This window comes from Notolepis coatsorum (assembly GCF_963971535.1).
Source record: "Notolepis coatsorum genome assembly, chromosome: 18".
Lineage (NCBI taxonomy): Eukaryota > Metazoa > Chordata > Actinopteri > Aulopiformes > Paralepididae > Notolepis > Notolepis coatsorum.
In genome coordinates, this window is record NC_140182.1 from 18,246,781 (window position 1) to 18,267,647 (window position 20,867).

General features: G+C 43.0%; 1 protein-coding gene across 1 annotated transcript in view; it reads left to right on the plus strand.

Moving 5' to 3' along the window:
* Window positions 1–1,599: 1,599 nt before the first annotated feature.
* Window positions 1,600–20,867, plus strand: part of wnt2 (wingless-type MMTV integration site family member 2) — a 34,343-nt gene continuing 15,075 nt past the window's right edge. Inside the window, exons 1-4 of the mRNA XM_084335461.1 lie at window positions 1,600–1,721; window positions 2,460–2,680; window positions 11,174–11,451; window positions 18,615–18,879. Of these exons, the coding sequence (XP_084191587.1) occupies window positions 1,609–1,721; window positions 2,460–2,680; window positions 11,174–11,451; window positions 18,615–18,879 (877 nt within the window). The 5' untranslated portion in view covers window positions 1,600–1,608. The remainder of the gene's footprint in view (window positions 1,722–2,459; window positions 2,681–11,173; window positions 11,452–18,614; window positions 18,880–20,867) is intronic.

Genomic DNA, 20,867 nt, shown 5'->3' on the forward strand with positions numbered 1-20,867 from the left:
AAGTTCCAAACTGTTACCAGTGGAATTTTTAAAAGGAGTGATTGAAGAAAAGCTATAGAATGTCTATAGTAAGAATGTGGCTTGCTATCAACTTCTGAAGACAAATTCCAGTTTTCATTTACTTTAGAAAGTGTTTATTAATGTTAAGACCGTTATGCTATATGCACTGAGAGCCTTGTGCTATTTTAAAGCAATGCTCCCCCAATTCAATTGGATCTGTATTACAAGCCTATACAGCCACACAAAAAAAAGACTCCTCCAAATATCCTTCCCATAACCGGGGTGGCATGTTGTTTTTATGAATTTCTTCCACGGAGATCATGAGAGGAATCCAATTTGTCCCATTAATCTATAATCTCTCCGGGCTATCTGGACCTCCCGATATACAAAGACACCAAATCGCTCCCATCAAGGCGAGATGATCAAAGGGAGAGGAAACCGCGCGTGACAGTCGTACAGATTCAGACGGTTCAAAAGAATGCGACGGATAATCCAATTGAAATGCACACATCACCTTGCGGTGCGGCTCTGGAGAGAATCCGTGCGTTTTTTTTTGCTTGGAACTATTACTGTCATTCTTCACTCATCACCAGTCGGGCTCGAATGTATTATGGATCGAATGTAGCCTCTTCAATAACAATAACAATGCGTCACGCAGTGTTTGCACATCACTGCACAATTGCACAGCCCTGCTAAATATTCCATCCCACTGTATTGTTATTTTTTTTTAATTCTAATTCGTGTTATATATACTTGACCACATCGTCGCTCTGGCCTTTTTTGTTTTGTTTTTGTTTATTTTATTCTATTATATTCTATTGACGCATCTATTTTAATTTAGTTTATAATCCATTTCATTTTATTCCACCGTAATTGTCTGTCCAAAAAACGACCAAATCAAATTCCTTGTTGTATGTGAAAACTATAGTTTTAGTTTAGTTTAGTTTTATAGTATATACTTTGCAATAAAAGACCTTTGTGGTTCTGAGTGGGCTGCTGACATGACAGTCGGCCCCTGGACGCGCGGGATAAAAACAAACCAAGTGCCTCGAACAGCGCGTCTGCGGCGCGGACTCCTTCTTCCCAAACACGTCGGTCTGATTGTGGTTTTACGCGCAGAGCGCAGAGTGTTTCGCCCACCGTCACGTTGTACTGTCTGACTACATTCTACACCTTGCCGCTTGGACACGGGCCAAGCTTGTGTCTGGTGTCACAGCTAGCCCGAACAGATACTTTCAGACATCTAATTTCTTCACCTCATTCCTGAGACGGGACTGCGCCCTGCACCCCTTGTGTCAGCAGTTTAGACCCGATAGCAGATCATCCGCAGAGCGTCCACTAAAGACCGACTCACACTAGAATAATAATAATATCCCACCGTGCGTCTTCTTCTCCAACCCAGAACCAGAAGCATGTTCTTTGTTTATTTACGCGCAAAACCCCCCGTTCTCTGAATACCTTCTTCTGATCGATTTGTTTTTTTTAATGCAAGAAAAAAGTTTGACTTGTGGAATCGAGAAGCTTTGACTTCTTCTGCGCGCTGCCAGTGTTTTTTATTTTTATTTATTTTTTTATCCATGGAAATGCTCCACACAGGTGCCTAAACCAATGCGCACAGCCACCCAAAGCTTTAATAATATGAACTTATTGCCGGGTGGAATATGTTTTTATTTATCTGTAGCAATCTGCTGGCTGACATCCGAGGTGGACTCGTCTTGGTGGTGAGTACAGTGTAGCTTATGGCAACGATATGATTTGTGAATGCATTCAAAAGAGACCCCGCATTGGAATAATGGTTAAAATGTTATTTTGGTTCATATGATATGTGGTTGGTTAGGACAACATTGTTTAGTGAAAGGTTTCGTTAATTCCGTGCAGTTTGGAGCTGCTATTTGGACAGTATAGGTTCCAGCATAAGTTAGAATTATCTTTATTTTTTATTTTCCAACAATCAAAAGGAGCCTAATAATAACATGACTATATTTAGATCATCATCTATTGTAACCATATATTATTGAAATGCATAATATAACTCTTATAGGGCATACAGACCCTCATCTGTACCTTGATTACACTGCCTACTTGCTCATATATGTATACTACTCAGAGTTAATTATATTGTTTACCCTGCCTATTTTTACTTTCTACTGTAATTGTATTACCTGTATTATGTCTTCTATACTATTACCAAAGCTAGTATAGTTTATTCAGTCATCATCTCACACAATACAATATACACCATCATTTAACAATATTTGATTTTACAGTGACTGAAAAGGTACAGACTGAAGCATAATGCTTATATGCATTTACCAAAGCTCCCCCCCCCCCATGCTGCTATATGATGCCTGAATTTCCCCAACAAGGGGATCAATAAAGGAATATCTTATCTGATCTACTCTGATAAGTGGCCCCAGCCCCCCCACCACCCCTCACCCCCTCTGCTCGTGCCGCTGCAGGTACATGGGCACGCTGGGGTCGCAGGTCATGTGCGACAACATCCCCGGCCTGGTGAACAAGCAGCGGCAGCTGTGCCGCCAGCACCCCAGAGTCATGCAGGCCATCGGGGCGGGCATGAAGGACTGGATCGCGGAGTGCCAGCACCAGTTCCAGAACCACCGCTGGAACTGCAACACTATGGCGAGGGACCACAACGTGTTCGGACGGCTGCTGTTAAGGAGTGAGTATATAATATGACGTATAGCTTGCAAATCTATTTTACGTTATATATCTATTTTTTTTTAATAATGTGGATGGATTTGTTCAGTGTCGGATTCATTGCATGACTAAAAAAATATATACATTTTTGTGCGATTTAGATTTACACGCACGCAGGGGCGTATAGCTGGAGATTCTGGGCCCCATGAAAGAATCTATTTGTGGGCCCCCCATCCATGCGAGAAATTTGGGGCATTTATTTATTGATGAAAACGCATAATAGGGTTTTTACCTATACATTCGGATCAGCAGTTCAGCACCTATAAAAATAAAATATAATAATAGCGTTCTCTGCCCCCCCCCCCAGTGCTGGGCCCTTGGAATCATCCTAACCTCCCCCCCCCCAGCTACTCCCCTGGGTTGTGTTTCAATGCTATTGTATAGTAATAGATATACTACACACACATCGGTGGATGAGCCATATTTCTGAGGATCTAACTTGGTGCGGACAAATCAAAATCAATATCGGCTCAGTCTGTTTTTGCAGAACGTACTTATTATCGGGACATATTTGACTTGCCCCGCAGACAGACCACTTCCCCCCCCCCCCCCCCTTCTCCTTAAGCTTGCATCGCATTCCGTGAATTGTCTCACTTTACAGTCGCGCATTCATCAACTTGACGCGGCAGCGCTCTCACCCCCATCTGTAGCTCCAGGCTTCCAGAGAACTGTCAGTCACACCTTGTGACAAATGATCCCTCAGAAGAGGAGCGACCTGTCCAATTACAAGTGTCACCTTTAATAAACCTCGACTACTCCTGTATCTTCTCTATAACGACATGCCTAATCTCTTTTTTTTAATGCCACGGGGGGGGGGGGGGGAATGATGTTCTCCTCCCAGGCCCCTTCAAATTAACCTGCGGGGCGGAACTTCAAAACTTGTCCCGTTTCATCTCGTCGTCCCCCTAATCGGCCCATGTGGGTATTCGGACCTCCCAGTCTGGCTCCGGTTGTGTCACACACGGCATTAAAGTTGGAAGCTCCTTATTGTCAATGTCAGTGGGCTAATTTCAAACAATTACAAAGGTTCTCTCCCCCCCCCCCCCCCCACTGGTGTCGTGTCCTCTTAGCATTATCCCCCATTAACCTCGTTATGCTGCATACTCCTTCTATACGCGACCGCAGCTGTTGCGTGCGTGAAGTTAATAATAACGAACTTAATGGGGATATATATAATGCTAAGAGAACACGTATGTATATTATACATAACGCGCACACGCTTCTTTTAACCCTTTCACTGCCACCACACTACAGAAGGTTAACCCTTTACTATCACACTATACCGACGGGTAACAGGTTTTTTCCTATAGGGGGGGGGGGGGGGGGTTATTGTCAAATGATGAAGTGCACCGACAGAGGTTGTGTGGCATGCGCACACACAGTATACACACACACACACACACACACACACACACACACACACACACACTTTCCTCTTTGATCCTGCCAGATCTTCCATCGGTTACAATAAGTGCAGTGAGATAAGGGCTCAGTCTGTATCGAGGCATTGCTGGTAAATGTGACCTGGTTTATCTATGTTGGAGGTACATGAAGCAAAGCGGCAGCGCCACGCATGAAATAAAATACTCTGGAAAGCAACAACAAACACGGGCCATGCAGGCAGCCAGCAGCTATTCCACTGTCGCCCCGTCTATAATATCATCAAGTGTTTACATGCAAGTCCTATAGGCCAGTAGAAAGAAACAGTTTTCATTTTTTTTTAACCTTTGTGTTTAGTTTTTCTTTGTGAAATCATTGGTGCGCGCTGTAATATTTGGTTTGTAGGACATTGTGTTTTAGTTCAGCCGTTGGGGGTTGAGTGACATGCACCAGGGGGTCTCGGGTCTCCAGAATAAATGTGTTGATTAGATAGATGGATAAGAGATAGTTTATTAATTCCTCAGACAAGAACATTTATTAATACGGTTAGGGGAATGGGGTATCACTGCAGCATTAAGGTAAAAAGCAGCATTGCAGGTAAAACAATATATAGGAAAAAGTACATGAAAGGGGAATAAAAATAACAAGATATAAGATATAGATATAAAAATATAAACATGGTTAGCAGCAATGTACCCAGGTGTAGGCGGTGCAAATGTGCTGGTTAACGTGCTGATTAACGTGCTGGGTAATGTGCTGGTTAATGTGTTAGGTAATGTTCTGGTTAATGTGCATGTTAATGTGTTAGGTAATGTGCTGGTTAATGTGCTGATTAACGTGCTGGTTAATGTGCTGGTTAACGTGCTGGTTAACGTGCTGGTTAACGTGCTGGTTAACGTGCTGGTTAATGTGCTGGTTAATGTGCTGGGTAATGTGCTGGTTAATGTGCTGGTTAATGGGTAACGTGCTGGGTAATGTGCTGGTTAATGTGCTGGTTAATGTGCTGGTTAATGTGCTGGGTAATGTGCTGGTTAATGTGCTGGTTAATGGGTAACGTGCTGGGTAATGTGCTGGTTAACGTGCTGGTTAACGTGCTAGGTAATGTGCTGGTTAATGTGCTGGTTAATGTGCTGGTTAACGTGCTGGTTAATGTGCTGGTTAATGTGCTGGGTAATGTGCTGGTTAATGTGCTGGTTAACGTGCTGGTTAATGTGCTGGTTAACGTGCTGGTTAATGTGCTGGTTAACGTTCTGGGTAATGTGCTGGTTAATGTGCTGGTTAATGTGCTGATTAATGTGCTGGTTAATGTGCTGGTTAATGTGTTGGTTAACGTTCTGGGTAATGTGCTGGTTAATGTGCTGGTTAATGTGCTGGTTAATGTGCTGGGTAATGTGCTGGTTAATGTGCTGGTTAATGTGCTGGTTAATGTGCTGGTTAACGTGCTGGTTAATGTGCTGGTTAACGTTCTGGGTAATGTGCTGGTTAATGTGCTGGTTAACGTGCTGGTTAACGTGCTGGTTAATGTGCTGGTTAACGTGCTGGTTAACGTGCTGGTTAATGTGCTGGGTAATGTGCTGGTTAATGTGCTGGTTAACGTTCTGGTTAACGTTCTGGGTAATGTGCTGGTTAATGTGCTGGTTAATGTGCTGATTAATGTGCTGGTTAATGTGCTGGTTAATGTGCTGGTTAATGTGCTGGTTAATGTTCTGGGTAATGTGCTGGTTAATGTGCTGGTTAATGTGCTGGTTAATGTTCTGGGTAATGTGCTGGTTAACGTGCTGGTTAATGTGCTGATTAATGTGTTAGGTAATGTGCTGGTTAATGTGCTGGTTAATGTGTTAGGTAATGTGCTGGTTAATGTGCTGGTTAATGTGCTGGTTAATGTGTTAGGTAACGTGCTGGTTAACGTGCTGGTTAATGTGCTGGTTAATGTTCTGGGTAATGTTCTGGGTAATGTGCTGGTTAATGTGCTGGTTAATGTGCTGGTTAATGTGCTGGTTAACGTGCTGGGTAATGTGCTGGTTAATGTGCTGGTTAATGTGCTGGGTAATGTGCTGGTTAACGTGCTGGTTAACACATTGGTTGCCAGCAGGGGGTGCACGATTTATCGCTTGAGTGCCAGCGCTTTAGTCAATGAGAGGACGAGCACATTTGCGAACGCATAAACTATATCTTAAATTATGGCTATGTGTCTAATACCCCCGTCGCTTATCAATGACTTGCTTGCAGTCAACATGTACAAAACGGATTGTTTTTTCATCAGTACATTTCCGTTTTATACCGTTTTGAATATGAGTATAGTTTTGAAGATTTCTAGTGATTCCAGAAAAATCCACGAAAATAGCTCTTTACTGGAATACACAAAACACGTTGTCATTTTTCGGCCTATTTATGAATCGTTTTCAAATAAACGCTAGATTATCGATAGTATGTGTACTTATGCACGCTAGAGAAGCGGGCTGAACATTTTATTATCTATGCCCTGCCTGGCGCTAACGTTACGCACACACATACACACATAGGAGACACGTTGTGAACGCTGTGAAAAAAAACTCTGATTAATCCAATACTGGTCAAATAAAGTCCTTCCCTCAGATCAGATGTTCTGCAAAAAGATTAATCCAATTCCTGATCGCCATTTCAAATATCGATCGCGTTTATTGATCCAACGTTATACCTCGAAACACAATCAACGCTTCTTCCAGTTCCCTCAGTAGATGCAATAGTCTCAGGTTACATGCCTCAGAATTAAAATGTGGAGCCCGGAGTTTTTTTTCTGATGCATTCCCATTGACTCCATTCCAATGGGTGCAATACCATCTGGGAGACGATAGGGGGCGGTATTTGCCCTTTTCGAGCTCAGAGCCAGTCCCAATGATAACGTGAGGCTGGATGGATGAAAAATGTATGGATATGGTAAAGTGCTGGGTAATGTGTTAGGTAAAGTGCTTGGTAATGTGTTAGGTAATGTGTTAGGTAATGTGTTAGGTAAAGTGCTGGGTAATGTGTTAGGTAATGTGTTAGGTAATGTGTTAGGTAAAGTGTTAGGTAAAGTGCTGGGTAATGTGTTAGGTAATGTGCTGGGTAATGTTCTGGTTAACGTGCTGGTTAATGTGCTGATTAATGTGTTAGGTAATGTGCTGGTTAATGTGCTGGTTAATGTGTTAGGTAATGTGCTGGTTAATGTGCTGGTTAATGTGCTGGGTAATGTTCTGGGTAATGTGCTGGTTAATGTGCTGGTTAATGTGCTGGTTAATGTGCTGGGTAATGTGCTGGTTAACGTGCTGGTTAACACATTGGTTGCCAGCAGGGGGTGCACGATTTATCGCTTGAGTGCCAGCGCTTTAGTCAATGAGACGAGCACATTTGCGAACGCATAAACTATATCTTAAATTATGGCTATGTGTCTAATACCCCCGTCGCTTATCAATGACTTGCTTGCAGTCAACATGTACGAAACGGATTGTTTTTTCATCAGTACATTTCCGTTTAATACCGTTTTGAATATGAGTATAGTTTTGAAGATTTCTAGTGATTCCAGAAAAATCCACGAAAATAGCTCTTTACTGGAATACACAAAACACGTTGTCATTTTTCGGCCTATTTATGAATCGTTTTCAAATAAACGCTAGATTATCGATAGTATGTGTACTTATGCACGCTAGAGAAGCGAGCTGAACATTTTATTATCTATGCCCTGCCTGGCGCTAACGTTACGCACACACATACACACATAGGAGACACGTTGTGAACGCTGTGAAAAAAAACTCTGATTAATCCAATACTGGTCAAATAAAGTCCTTCCCTCAGATCAGATGTTCTGCAAAAAGATTAATCCAATTCCTGATCGCCATTTCAAATATCGATCGCGTTTATTGATCCAACGTTATACCTCGAAACACAATCAACGCTTCTTCCAGTTCCCTCAGTAGATGCAATAGTCTCAGGTTACATGCCTCAGAATTAAAATGTGGAGCCCGGAGTTTTTTTCCTGATGCATTCCCATTGACTCCATTCCAATGGGTGCAATACCATCCGGGAGACGATAGGGGGCGGTATTTGCCCTTTTCGAGCTCAGAGCCAGTCCCAATGATAACGTGAGGCTGGATGGATGAAAAATGTATGGATATGGTAAAGTGCTGGGTAAAGTGCTGGGTAATGTGTTAGGTAAAGTGCTTGGTAATGTGTTAGGTAATGTGTTAGGTAATGTGTTAGGTAATGTGCTGGGTAATGTGTTAGGTAATGTGTTGGGTAAAGTGCTGGGTAATGTGTTAGGTAAAGTGTTAGGTAATGTGTTAGGTAATGTGTTAGGTAAAGTGTTAGGTAAAGTGCTGGGTAATGTGTTAGGTAATGTGCTGGGTAATGTGTTAGGTAATGTGTTGGGTACTAATGTGTTAGGTAATGTGTTAGGTAAAGTGTTAGGTAAAGTGTTAGGTAAAGTGTTAGGTAAAGTGTTAGGTAAAGTGTTAGGTAAAGTGTTAGGTAATGTGTTGGGTAAAGTGCTGGGTAATGTGTTGGGTAATGTGTTGGGTAAAGTGCTGGGTAATGTGTTGGGTAATGTGTTGGGTAATGTGTTAGGTAATGTGTTGGGTAAAGTGCTGGGTAATGTGTTAGGTAATGTGTTGTGTACTAATGTGTTAGGTAATGTGTTAGGTAATGTGTTAGGTAAAGTGCTGGGTAATGTGTTAGGTAATGTGTTGGGTAATGTGTTGGGTAATGTTTTAGGTAATGTATTGGGTAATGTATTGGGTAATGTTTTAGGTAATGTATTGGGTAATGTATCGGGTAATGTGTTGGGTAATGTGTTGGGTAATGTATTAGGTAAAGTGTTAGGTAAAGTGCTGGGTAATGTGTTAGTTAAAGTGCTGGGTAATGTGTTGGGTAATGTGCTGGGTAAAGTGCTGGGTAATGTGTTGGGTAATGTGCTTGGTAATGTGTTAGGTAAAGTGTTAGGTAAAGTGTTAGGTAAAGTGTTAGGTAATGTGTTAGGTAATGTGTTAGGTAATGTGTTGGGTAATGTGTTGGGTAATGTGCTGGGTAATGTGTTGGGTAATGTGTTTGGTAAAGTGCTGGGTAATGTGTTGGGTAATGTGTTAGGTAAAGTGCTGGGTAATGTGTTGGGTAATGTGTTGGGTAATGTGTTGGGTAATGTGTTGGGTAATGTGTTGGGTAAAGTGCTGGGTAATGTGTTAGGTAATGTGTTGGGTAATGTGTTAGGTAAAGTGCTGGGTAAAGTGTTAGGTCAAGTGCTGGGTAATGTGTTGGGTAATGTGTTGGGTAAAGTGCTGGGTAATGTGTTAGGTAATGTGTTAGGTAATGTGTTGGGTAATGTGTTAGGTAAAGTGTTAGGTAATGTGTTGGGTAATGTGTTGGGTAATGTGTTGGGTAATGTGTTGGGTAATGTGTTGGGTAATGTGTTAGGTAAAGTGTTGGGTAATGTGTTGGGTAATGTGTTGGGTAAAGTGTTGGGTAATGTGTTGGGTAATGTGTTAGGTAATGTGTTGGGTAATGTGTTGGGTAATGTGTTGGGTAATGTGTTGGGTAATGTGTTGGGTAATGTGTTGGGTAATGTGTTGGGTAAAGTGTTAGGTAATGTGTTATGTAAAGTGCTGGGTAAAGTGTTAGGTAAAGTGTTAGGTAATGTGCTGGGTAAAGTGCTGGGTAATGTGTTAGGTAAAGTGTTAGGTAAAGTGCTGGGTAATGTGCTGGGTAAAGTGTTAGGTAATGTGCTGGTTAATGTGCTGGGTAAAGTGCTGGGTAAAGTGTTAGGTAAAGTGCTGGGTAATGTATATGGGGTTGGATTAAGGGAGTCTAGCTGGAAAGAAGACTGTCCTCCTTGAGGGATCTCTGGTGTTTGAGAAAACCTGGAGACCTTTTATCAGTCAGTCACACAAACCCTGATGACGCGAGCCTCAGTTAGTACCGTACCCTTAAAGGAAAACTCCAACATTTTGAGAAATTAGCTTATTTGCCATCTACCCTGGAGTTAGACAAGAAGATGCATACTTTTTTTCTTCTCTGTGCATGCAGTAGGAGTAGGAAGACGTGCACCATTAGCCTAGCTTAGCGTCAGTCACTGGAAGTAGGTTCCTCCATTAGCCTAGTTCCCAACGTCTTCCTACTTAAGAAAAAGGTATGCATCTTCTTGTCTAACTCCAGGGTAGATGGCAAATAAGCTAATTTCCCAAAATGTTGGAGTTTTCCTTTAACCCCCTGGCCCCCGCTTTTTCTTTCTTTCACGACTCCTTTCCCTCTTTCTCTTCAGATGTGTGAGGGAGGTGGGTGCACTAGGGTGGGGGGATACGTGGTGTGTATGAGGGTGCTGTGGGTACATACAGTATGGTGTTTATACCAAACCTCTTACTCTCTTGCTCCAGGACAGTTGAGTCAGCGTTCATGAACATGCACCGCTCTCTGCTGAAGCTAGAAAGCAGACGGAACCCACACGTTTGTGACATCAGCTGGATGTTTTTTTTTAATATTCAGATCAAATTTTATTGCCTATATTTATGTCTTTCTACTATTACCCTGCCCATACCTGTACCTGCCCTTCCCCTTCACCCAAGCTGCTATGATGCCCGAATTTCCCCAAAGGGATCAATAAAGGTATGGGCAGGGTAATGGTAGAAAGACATAAATATAGGTAATACAATTTGATCTGAATATAAAAAATATAAGAAAAAAAAGAGAATAATAATAAACAGTGTAAACAATATAATTGACTGAATATAAGAAGGAGAAAAGTATTCTTAGGTGCAGATGAGGGTCTGTATGTCTTATCAGTTATATTATATGTTTTCTAATAATAAGAATCAGTATATGAATATAATACTATGAGTAAGTAAAGTAAAAACAGTATACACAGGTGCAGTATGTATACACAAGGTACCCTAACTGGCATGATGGCATTTCCCTTTTTTATTTCACCGTTATCTGATTTATGACACTTTATGCCGTATCGGTCCGGTTCTCGGAGAAACACCTGGTTACTCTGCGTCGGGGGTCTGTGTGGCGGGAGGAGGTGTGAGGTTACACACCAGACATTCCAACGTGTCCTTCCTCTCTCTCCCCTCAGGCAGTCGCGAGGCGGCCTTCGTCTACGCCATCTCCTCGGCGGGCGTGGTGTACACGCTGGCGCGCGCCTGCAGCCGGGGCGAGCTGGACTCGTGCTCGTGCGACCCCACCAAGAAGGGCTCGTCGCGGGACGCCAAGGGCGCCTTCGACTGGGGCGGCTGCAGCGACCACGTGGACCACGCCATGCGCTTCAGCCAGGCCTTCGTGGACGCCAAGGAGCGCAAGGAGAAGGACGCCCGCGCGCTCATGAACCTGCACAACAACCGCGCCGGCAGGAAGGTGAGGGGTCGTGTGTGGAGTCAAGTCAAGTCATCTTTATTTATTTGTAATATGTTTTTTTGTAGATTTTTATTTTTATTTTATTTTTTTACTACCGGGCAGTCCGGTAGAGAGCGAGAGAGAGGAGGAATGGGAGACAGAGCAGGGGAAGACATTCGGCAAAGAACGACGGGTCCGGGAAACGAACCCGGTTTCAGCCGTGTTGCGACGCAGCGCATTACGTGGTTCGCCACTCGGGCGCCCCCATCTTTATTTCTATAGCACATTTACAAATGACTAAAGCCGGGCGGTTAGGTGGCCGAGCGGAGATTGCGTTCGTCACCAGCCCCGGAGCTGTGAGCTGGATTCGCCTGTTCGAATCCAGCTCACAGCTCCGGGGTTGTCACCAGCTTGGCTGGCCGTCTGCACTAATACAATTGGCTGTATTAGAGGGTGGGAGAAGCTGGCGGGGTGGGTCCGGGTCGTTGTAAACAGCGACTCCTACAGTTCGGTCGGGGCGCCTGCTAAGCGCGGATAGGACTCGAGGGGGATAGTGTGGTCCTCCCACACGCTACGCCCTCTCGATGAGAATCCGCGCTGCCAGGTGAAAAGAAGCGGTGATTGGCTGGACGTGTGTCGGAGGAAGCACGTGGTAGCCTCCACTCTCCCAGATGATCTGACTGTGGGGGGTAAGTGCGCAGCGACCAGGAAGGGACTGGGAATTGGCATACGACTAACATTGGGATGGGAGAAAATCGGAGGAAAATGGAGGGGGAAAAAGACCAATAATAAAAAAAAAAAAAAATTACTAAAGCCAAACCAAAGTGCTTCACAGGTACATGATAAAAACACTACAGTAATAAGTAAAAATACACCAAAATTACAGAAAAGGTACTGTACAATTAAGAAAAACAAGAACAAGGTGCAATATAAAAGAGACAAGACATTTTATAAAAAGTCCAGAGTAACAGCAAAAGTGGCAGGCTAACTCTGGTCAAAGGCCAGGGAAAAGAGGTGCGTTTTGAGTCGGTGGGGTCGTAGAGGTGGAGACGGAGGGGATAACACTTAAGAAGAGATATGATTCAACGATATTTTGCGCGTGGGAGCTAGACTTCCACGTCAGTTTAACGCGTGGGTTGCAGTACACCGCTGAACCACTGGGTGGCTGTGCTGTGTTTTGTTGTAGAAATGGCTATTATTTTCGGACTTCCTCTGCCAGTCTTTCTCCGATTTGGTCCATGTTTGTAATGTAGTTAATCATGATCGATAATGGAATGCTCCAACGAGCTCCCGAGATGATAAATGGTAAATATAGGACGTACGTCAGAGGAACATGTACACGGCCCGGCCCAGCCCAGGGCAGAGGCCGATCGCAGCTCTGCGCTGTCCACGTCGGCTTGTGATGATTTGACACGCAGTTACATTTATGGCCAGCTGCATGTAGGCGTCGCCGGTAGGCTTGCGGGAGCTCGGCAAGCCCGCCACGACCATCGCAACCAATTTGATGTCGGAGTATAAATTAGGCTTTATTGTACAATATGTTCAGTTACTGTAGAACTGGTGCAAAAAAGCTATTTTTCAACATGGTCTCAAATGGTTTGACCTGAACAAGGTGTGATTTAACCTTCAAAAGACATGAAGTGGATCTCAGTTACCAAATATTACTAAAAGCAATCATCTTTTTTGCCGGACCCGGAGGCGTCAACATTTTAGGCAACCAACTTGCGTTCAGCGTTTCTCTGATTGGCCACGACGCCCATGTGACCGCGGCAGCACGAGAGAGCGGCAGTGCGGAAATAGGCTGCATTCTATTGCCATGCTCTGCGACAAACTCTAACCTTAACCAACTCCGAAACAATGCCTAAACTTAACCCTAACCTTAACCAACTCCGAAAGAATGCCTAAACTTAACCCTAACCTTAACCAACTCCGAAAGAATGCCTAAACTTAACCATAACCTTAACCAACTCCAAAAGAATGCCTAAACTTAACCCTAACCTTAACCAACTCCGAAAGAATGCCTAAACTTAACCTTAACAAACTCCGAAATATTGCCATGCTCTAAGACAAACTCTAACCTTAACCAACTCCGAAAGAATGCCTAAACTCAACCCTAACCTTAACCAACTCCGAAAGAATGCCTAAACTTAACCCTAACCTTAACCAACTCCGAAAGAATGCCTAAACTTAACCGGCGAAAGAATGCATGTTAAAAAAAAAATAATAATAATTGAAGTGATTAGAACTTGTCACCAACCGCACCGCAGGCTCCACAGCAAGGCGGCGAACGAGTTGCGCTAACCGTCGATGTTAAAAGAGGGGGGATTACGGCTGCATAATGCCGCGGCAGAGCTGCGGGGGCGTGGCTAGGCTCAAGTTGGTTGCCTAAAGTAATGAAGCGACCCGGAGGGCCGGCCTACAATAGCGAATGTCCCTTACTGGTGGACGTCCCGTGGTGATGGCCGGGAGGATTCGATCCGTTCATACCTCAAATGGATCCGTCATCAGCTCTATTCTATTTTCAATCTTTCAAAATGTTCTTATGTTCCCCAGTTGCTATTGCATGTACATATTTGTGTTTCATTACACGTATATGTACATACATACCAACTATTTCGCTACTATTAACACTACTATCACTGACATCTAAGAAGGGAGATCCCCCCTTGAACGGCGCTTCTAAGGTTTCTCTCCTCCCCATTGCCTATGGTGCTTTTTTCTTATTGCTAGTTTCTCCTTACCTTCGTGTGGGGTATGTCTGTGAGTGTTACATTTATTTATTTATTTAACATTTTATTTTGGATTTCATGGTGTTTTTTGTTTTGTTCTTGATTTATTGTGATGTTTCTCCTTGACTTGTTTAAAGAAGACGTGGCTGGCCCATGGGGAGATTAACGTGTCTTGTCGGGCCTTACAAATAAATTAGATTTTGATTTGATTTGAACATCACATCCACTTATCAAACAGGTATATTTCTGTCATCCCTCAGGATCGTCTGTGATTTGATCAGTTTGCTTGCGTTGGATATCAATTCCTCGTTGATTTCATTGCTTTGTTTTCTTTTTTCGTCTTTGCTTAGTCACCTTGTGTGTTTGAGTTTGACGCTCTTCCCTTGACCTCATGAGGGCGTCTGATCTAGGGGGTCGGAGGGAGAGAGAGCAAGTTGCGAGACGCATTAAAACCACCGTGCCTGGAGCACAGACCTCCTGCTGAAACTAAACCAGACTGCTGATACTGATACTCATATCACCATTGTATACTCACTCCACCGTCCAGCACCAACTCCCACTAGCTGTGGGGCTTACGCTGGCGTATGTCGTCTTATTTACGTTACGTATAAACGACGAGCGTTAACGTTAAACCATTTGCCAGCATACAGTCTTATCTATTTGGGGGGATTGCCCCCCCTCCCCCCTTTATTGGCCTATGCCATAGCTACCATCTTCATAGAATAGAATGGAATATAATAGAAGTACTTTATTCATCCTGAGGGAAATTTGCCACTACAGATCGCTCACAGTAAACAGTAAACATGTCACGAATAAGAATAAAAATAAGAATAAAAATACGGTCCGGGATATACATTTTCTGTTATGTATATACATTCTAAAATATAAAATATACAGTCGACATATACAGAAATATACAGTAAAAAAATTTACAATGTCGGTTTAAAGGTAAAAGTAAAAGTCCAGGAAGATAGTACTGTCACCCTGTGCTCAGTGATGCAGTGAGGCACAGTGATGCGTTATAAAGTCTGATGGCTGTCGGAATGAAGGACCTCCTGTGCCGTTCAGTGTTGCATCTTGGGAGTCTTAGTCTAACACTGAACGTGCTCTTCATCACCGTCATCATCACATTAGCCCCGTCAAACGTCCTCTCTATCGATCATCAACACAACACAGAGAATTGCAACACAAACCGCTTGCCTTCCTTTCTGTTCAGTTCTGTCAGAACACACACACACACACACACACACACACACACACACACACACACACACACACACACTCACACTCACACTCACACTCACACTCACACGCACACACACAGAACGGCACAACCCCGGTCAGAGAGCGGACACAGACACAGAGAACAGTCCTTTGTAGTTTAATGAGGATCAAAATGAGTGAGTGGTATTTTCTTCACGAACACACTCTCATGTGACAGCAGACAGCAGTAGAAACAAACATGTGCCGGCAATTCACCACCTGCATTTAATCACCAGACTAAGGACCCCTGGGCTGTCCAGAGAGATGCCTGACTAGAAATACTAGGACCCCTGGGCTGTCAAAGAAGTGCCTGACTGGAAATAATAATACACAAACACAGCATAACAGATACTGGGGAATTTACAACACATACACATACACACGCACACGCACACACAGACCTCTCACTGTGTCCAGGAGTTACCACCTGCCTGACCTCCTTGACCTTCCTTCAGACAACGTTTATCTGATTTATATATACGCCACATTTACCCTGTGAGTAACCTTTATGGATAGGCCTACAATAAAATAATGACTGATCACATAACATATATATACTGTATATATTGACACAGATTCTTACATTACATTTACATTTTGTAATTTAGCTGACGCTTTTATCCAAAGTTACTTACAAGTTATTATAGTGATTATCCTGTTCCAAATTAAACTTTTGATGCACAGACAGTTGTTACCGTGTTTATATTGTAGACATCACCACAATCGATATGCTTTCTCATCCAACACACCGTACTGTACTACACCTATATTATTTAAGAAAATTACTTGTTGTGATTGTTGCATAGTTTAGTTAGTTTATGTTTATTAGGATCCCCATTAGTCATCATCAACATGTTGACTATTATTCCTGGGGTCCTCACAGATATACACATACAAATATGAAACATTCAGTGTAAATCAGTCATATATCACATACATAATCAATAGAAAATAAAACAAAAGGTCATAGGTGAATCCATTTCACCATACCTTTAAAAAGAAAAAGAAAACACAAAGTAAACAGAAGAAGTTTGGATAACATGGCTGCAGCTACACTCATGCATGACATATATTGATTTCCTTCCGGATTATGGCTCCTTTAAGTTTCTTTTTGAAACATATGTAATGGGATCCTATTCCAATATGTTATGGCTCTATACATTGCAGTTTTCTTTAGAGCGTTGGTTCTAGGCAGAGGTAGGGTAAAGCGACTACTTGAAGCATGTATGGTGATGTCGATCATTGGTGGATAAAAGCATACAGTATAATACAATTGAGTGGGTTTACCTAAGGTACAAATGTTCTTTAAAAACCTAATCAAACTCCATGCTAGTCTCTCGTCCACCCTCATCCACGACAGTCTAGCGACAGTAACAGCAAGTAGGACATAGAAGTAAAACTGCACATTGTATAGGAGTGTACATAGGATCCAGTGCCTTTAAGCGATTTATTAACATTTATCATGTCTATTCTAGTTATCTTATTATTATTGCTACTATTACTATTGTTTTATTGCACAATCGTAGCGGGCATGGCCAACCGCATTTCACTGTATGCCCTGGTATGTATGTGATGAATAAACTCTTGAATCTTGAACCGTCCTACTGAACCTACCAGTCTGAGAGCTCAGACAGTTGTCCACCCACCTCCCCCTCCCCTCCCTACCCCCCCTCCCCCTCTCCCCCTCCCCTCCCTACCCCTTCCCCTCCCTCTCCTCGACGTTGACTGACATCATATTCATTCCAGTAACCGTGCATCATGTTTTCCTCCCATGACACGACAGTACTGTGGAGGGTTTCCAGCTACAGTACCACATTCACTTAAAGGAACACGCCAACATTTTGGGAAAAAACATACAATTATATACAGGTGCAGCTCGATAAATTAGAATATCGTGGAAAAGTTATTTTATTTTAGTAATTCAATTCAAAAAGCGAAACTCTCGTAGATTATAGATTCATTACACACAAAGTGAAATATTTCAAGCCTTTATTTGTTTTAATTTGGATAATTATGTCTTACAGCTCATGAAAGCCCAAAATTCTGTATCACCAATAAAAAATTTAAAAATAGATGTATTTTTCTTTTGTATATAGAAATGTCGGCCTTCTGAAAAGTATGTTCATGTATGTTCACTCAGTACTTGGTTGGGGCTCCGTTTGCACAAATGACTGCATCAATACGGCTAAATATATAGACTTTTCCACGATATTCTAATTTATTGAGCTGCACCTGTATATATATGATATATTATTTACATTTACACCAAAGAGACTGACCGAATGTGGGATGCGTGAGATCAGCGCTTCACTTTCGCTCCCATGTTAACAGGTGTCACTGTTCACACCGGCCGCAAAGCGAATTTAATCGCTTTGGTTGGATTCAGAGGCGTGCACTCGCATTTTCACAGAAATACACTCAATAACTGCATTATTACCACACATATAGATGTTGTTCAACCAGCTAATGTGTCTGTATCTTTCCCAATACAAATAAACCATACTATACTTGTTCAGGAGTACAGTCACACTGATTTCATCATTCTAAAATTAATTCTAACATTCTAATTAATTATATAATAACTGTTGGTTATACATGCAAAATAGACAATAGAACACTGGAACTGGAAATCTTAAAATAAATCTTCAAACGGGGACTGACTTCGCAATAGACTAGGCATTTACAGCTGTTCCAATGTAAATGTGCCTTCCTCCGTGCGCTTTCGCCCGCTCTGAAGTCGGACTCGGTGTGGACGGCCACGCGCGCTGTTCATGCACGAAACCCGCGAGTGCTTGCGCCCGCGCCTGGTGGGTTTCGTGCGTTACGCATTCTGCACAAGTCAACAGGAAGAGTACAACTCTGGCAGAACTGTGTTTACAGTCGTAGTAGTAAAGACATATTAGCACAGTAGTAATATAGGCAAGGACGATTCCTTAGTCGCAAAGTGCATACTAGTAAAAGACAGTACAAAGGTTCTTCTTCTTCATTTCAGATATTGATTGACGACGTGTGTTTATATATGTTTACATTTGATATATTATATACTGATCTAATTGGGGCCCATAAATATAAATGATGCCAAAGTGTAAGACGGCCTGTGGTTTGTTAGGTTGACTGTCAGTCCTAGCTGCAAACCCTCTTGAGTCTGACATGGAACATCCACAGAATGACCCCCCCCCCCCCCTCTCTCAGGCCGTGAGGCGCTTCATGACCCTGGAGTGTAAGTGTCACGGCGTGAGCGGCTCCTGCAGCGTGCGGACCTGCTGGCTGGCCATGGCCGACTTCCGTCGCACCGGGGACCACCTACGCAAGCGCTACAACGGCGCCGTGCAGGTGGCCGTCAACCAGTACGGCACGGGCTTCACCGCCGCGCACGCCCACTTCAAGCGGCCCAGCAAGAACGACCTGGTGTACTTCGCGGACTCGCCCGACTACTGCATACGGGACCAGGAGTCAGGTACGTGTCACCTGATGATGTCCCCAATGACCAAACCAGTACATTGACTTAAAGGAACACGCCAACATTTTGGGAAATTAGCTTACTGTCTTCACCGGAGAGAGACAAGAAGATAGATACCAGTTTCCTCTCTGTGCGTTCAGTAGAAAGCTATCTGGCTGCACGTTAGCCTAGCTTAGCACAATGAATGGAAGCGGACATGGCCGGTTAGCCTTCGGGAGAGGTGTTAGTTGGACAATGCCTAGGCTAACCGGCACTGTCCGCTTCCATTGTTGCCGTGTTCTTTTAACTAGCAACTGGGCTAGACAGTGGCTCTGGAGGTAGAGCAGTCGTCTGGTAATCCGGAGGTTCCCGGTTTCGATTCCCGTAGGGCTGTCTTAAATACTTCGAAGCTTCGTTCGTGTTTTTGTTTTTTGTGCAAAATCAACTCTGCCTCTCTTTGTTAATTACAACAAGCAATGCTGTTTGTTATTTAAGATGAGGTCGGACTCGGCACGGACAGATTTGTGTTCATTGTGCTGCCTCAAATGACGGCTTACAATATTTCATGAAAGCAAAGTGTTTCGTTTGTCTAAGATTTAAAAAGGTTTAAACTTTACAGCACTGACAAAGTAGAACAAAGTAAAGTGCTGTACAAAAGATTATAGTAAAAAAAAAAAAAATTATCTCGAAGCTTCGAATTAAAATCGAATCTCGGCCCCGAAGCTTCGAATTCCAAAAAGAAATTCGAAGGTCAGCCATTCCCGCTCCTCCCGGGCAGCGTGTCGAAGTGTCCTTGAGCAAGACACTTAACCCCTAACTGCTCCCGATGAGCAGGTTGGCACCTTGCATGGTTGCCTCCGCCGTCGGTGTGTGAATGTGAGTGAATGGGTGAAATGTGAGGAACAAATTGTAAAGCGCTTTGGATAAAAGCTCTATATAAAATTCAGTCCATTTACCATTTATGACACAATATTACGAGGGCCTCAGTCTTCTATCTTTGCCAGGCCTGGCTCAGATACTCTCCTCTACCTTTGAGTGCTTTCCTGAACACGCCCAGTGGGCCAAATTGATACGGATGGGTGGACAATATACACCATCATTTAACAATATTTGATTTTACAGTGACTGAAAAGGTACAGACTGAAGCATAATGCTTATATATGCCTGTCCTATATTCTTAACAAATATTTACTCCAAAACAGTATTCTAAAAGAAAATAGCAAAAAAAACAGTATTATTCATCCTTGTAGTTTTCAAAAATAGCTTTACAAACCATTTTCTTAAAAACCAAAAGCGAATTACTCATTATTAACTGTATATCAGCATTGTTCCACAAGTTAACCACAATAATAGAAATACACCTCCTTTTAATCCCTTTCTTAGCTTTTTGAACAGTAAATTTACAAATTCTCAAATCATATTTTCTTTCATGTATTGAAAAAAAAACAAGCCCTAATAAATCACCGGAAAGTGTATGGAAATGATTGAAATAGCATTTAGACCCAGGCAAGCAGACATACTGTCAAATAGTCTGGGTAGTTTAGAACTCATGCTGTCAGGAGTCTGGGTAGTTTAGAACTCATGCTGTCAGGAGTCTGGGTAGTTTAGGACTCATGCTGTCAGGAGTCTGGGCAGGATAGAGCCCAGTCACGCATCTAAACCTGAACCAAGAAGAAACCAAGTCAACTTGTGTGTGTGTGTGTGTGTGTGTGTGTGTGTGTGTGTGTGTGTGTGTGTGTGTGTGTGTGTGTGTGTGTGTGTGTGTGTGTGTGTGTGTGTGTGTGTGTGTGTGTGTGTGTGTGTGTGTGTGTGTGTGTGTGTGTGTGTGTGTGTGTGTGTGTGTGTGTGTGTGTGTGTGTGTGTGTGTGTGTGTGTGTGTGTGTGTGTGTGTGTGTGTGTGTGAGAGAGTGTGAGAGAGAGAGAGGTGTGCATGTGAAAGTAAGAATAAAAGTACAATAGAGATAATGATGGTTAGAAAGAATAAAAAGCTGTGACAGAGTGAGAAA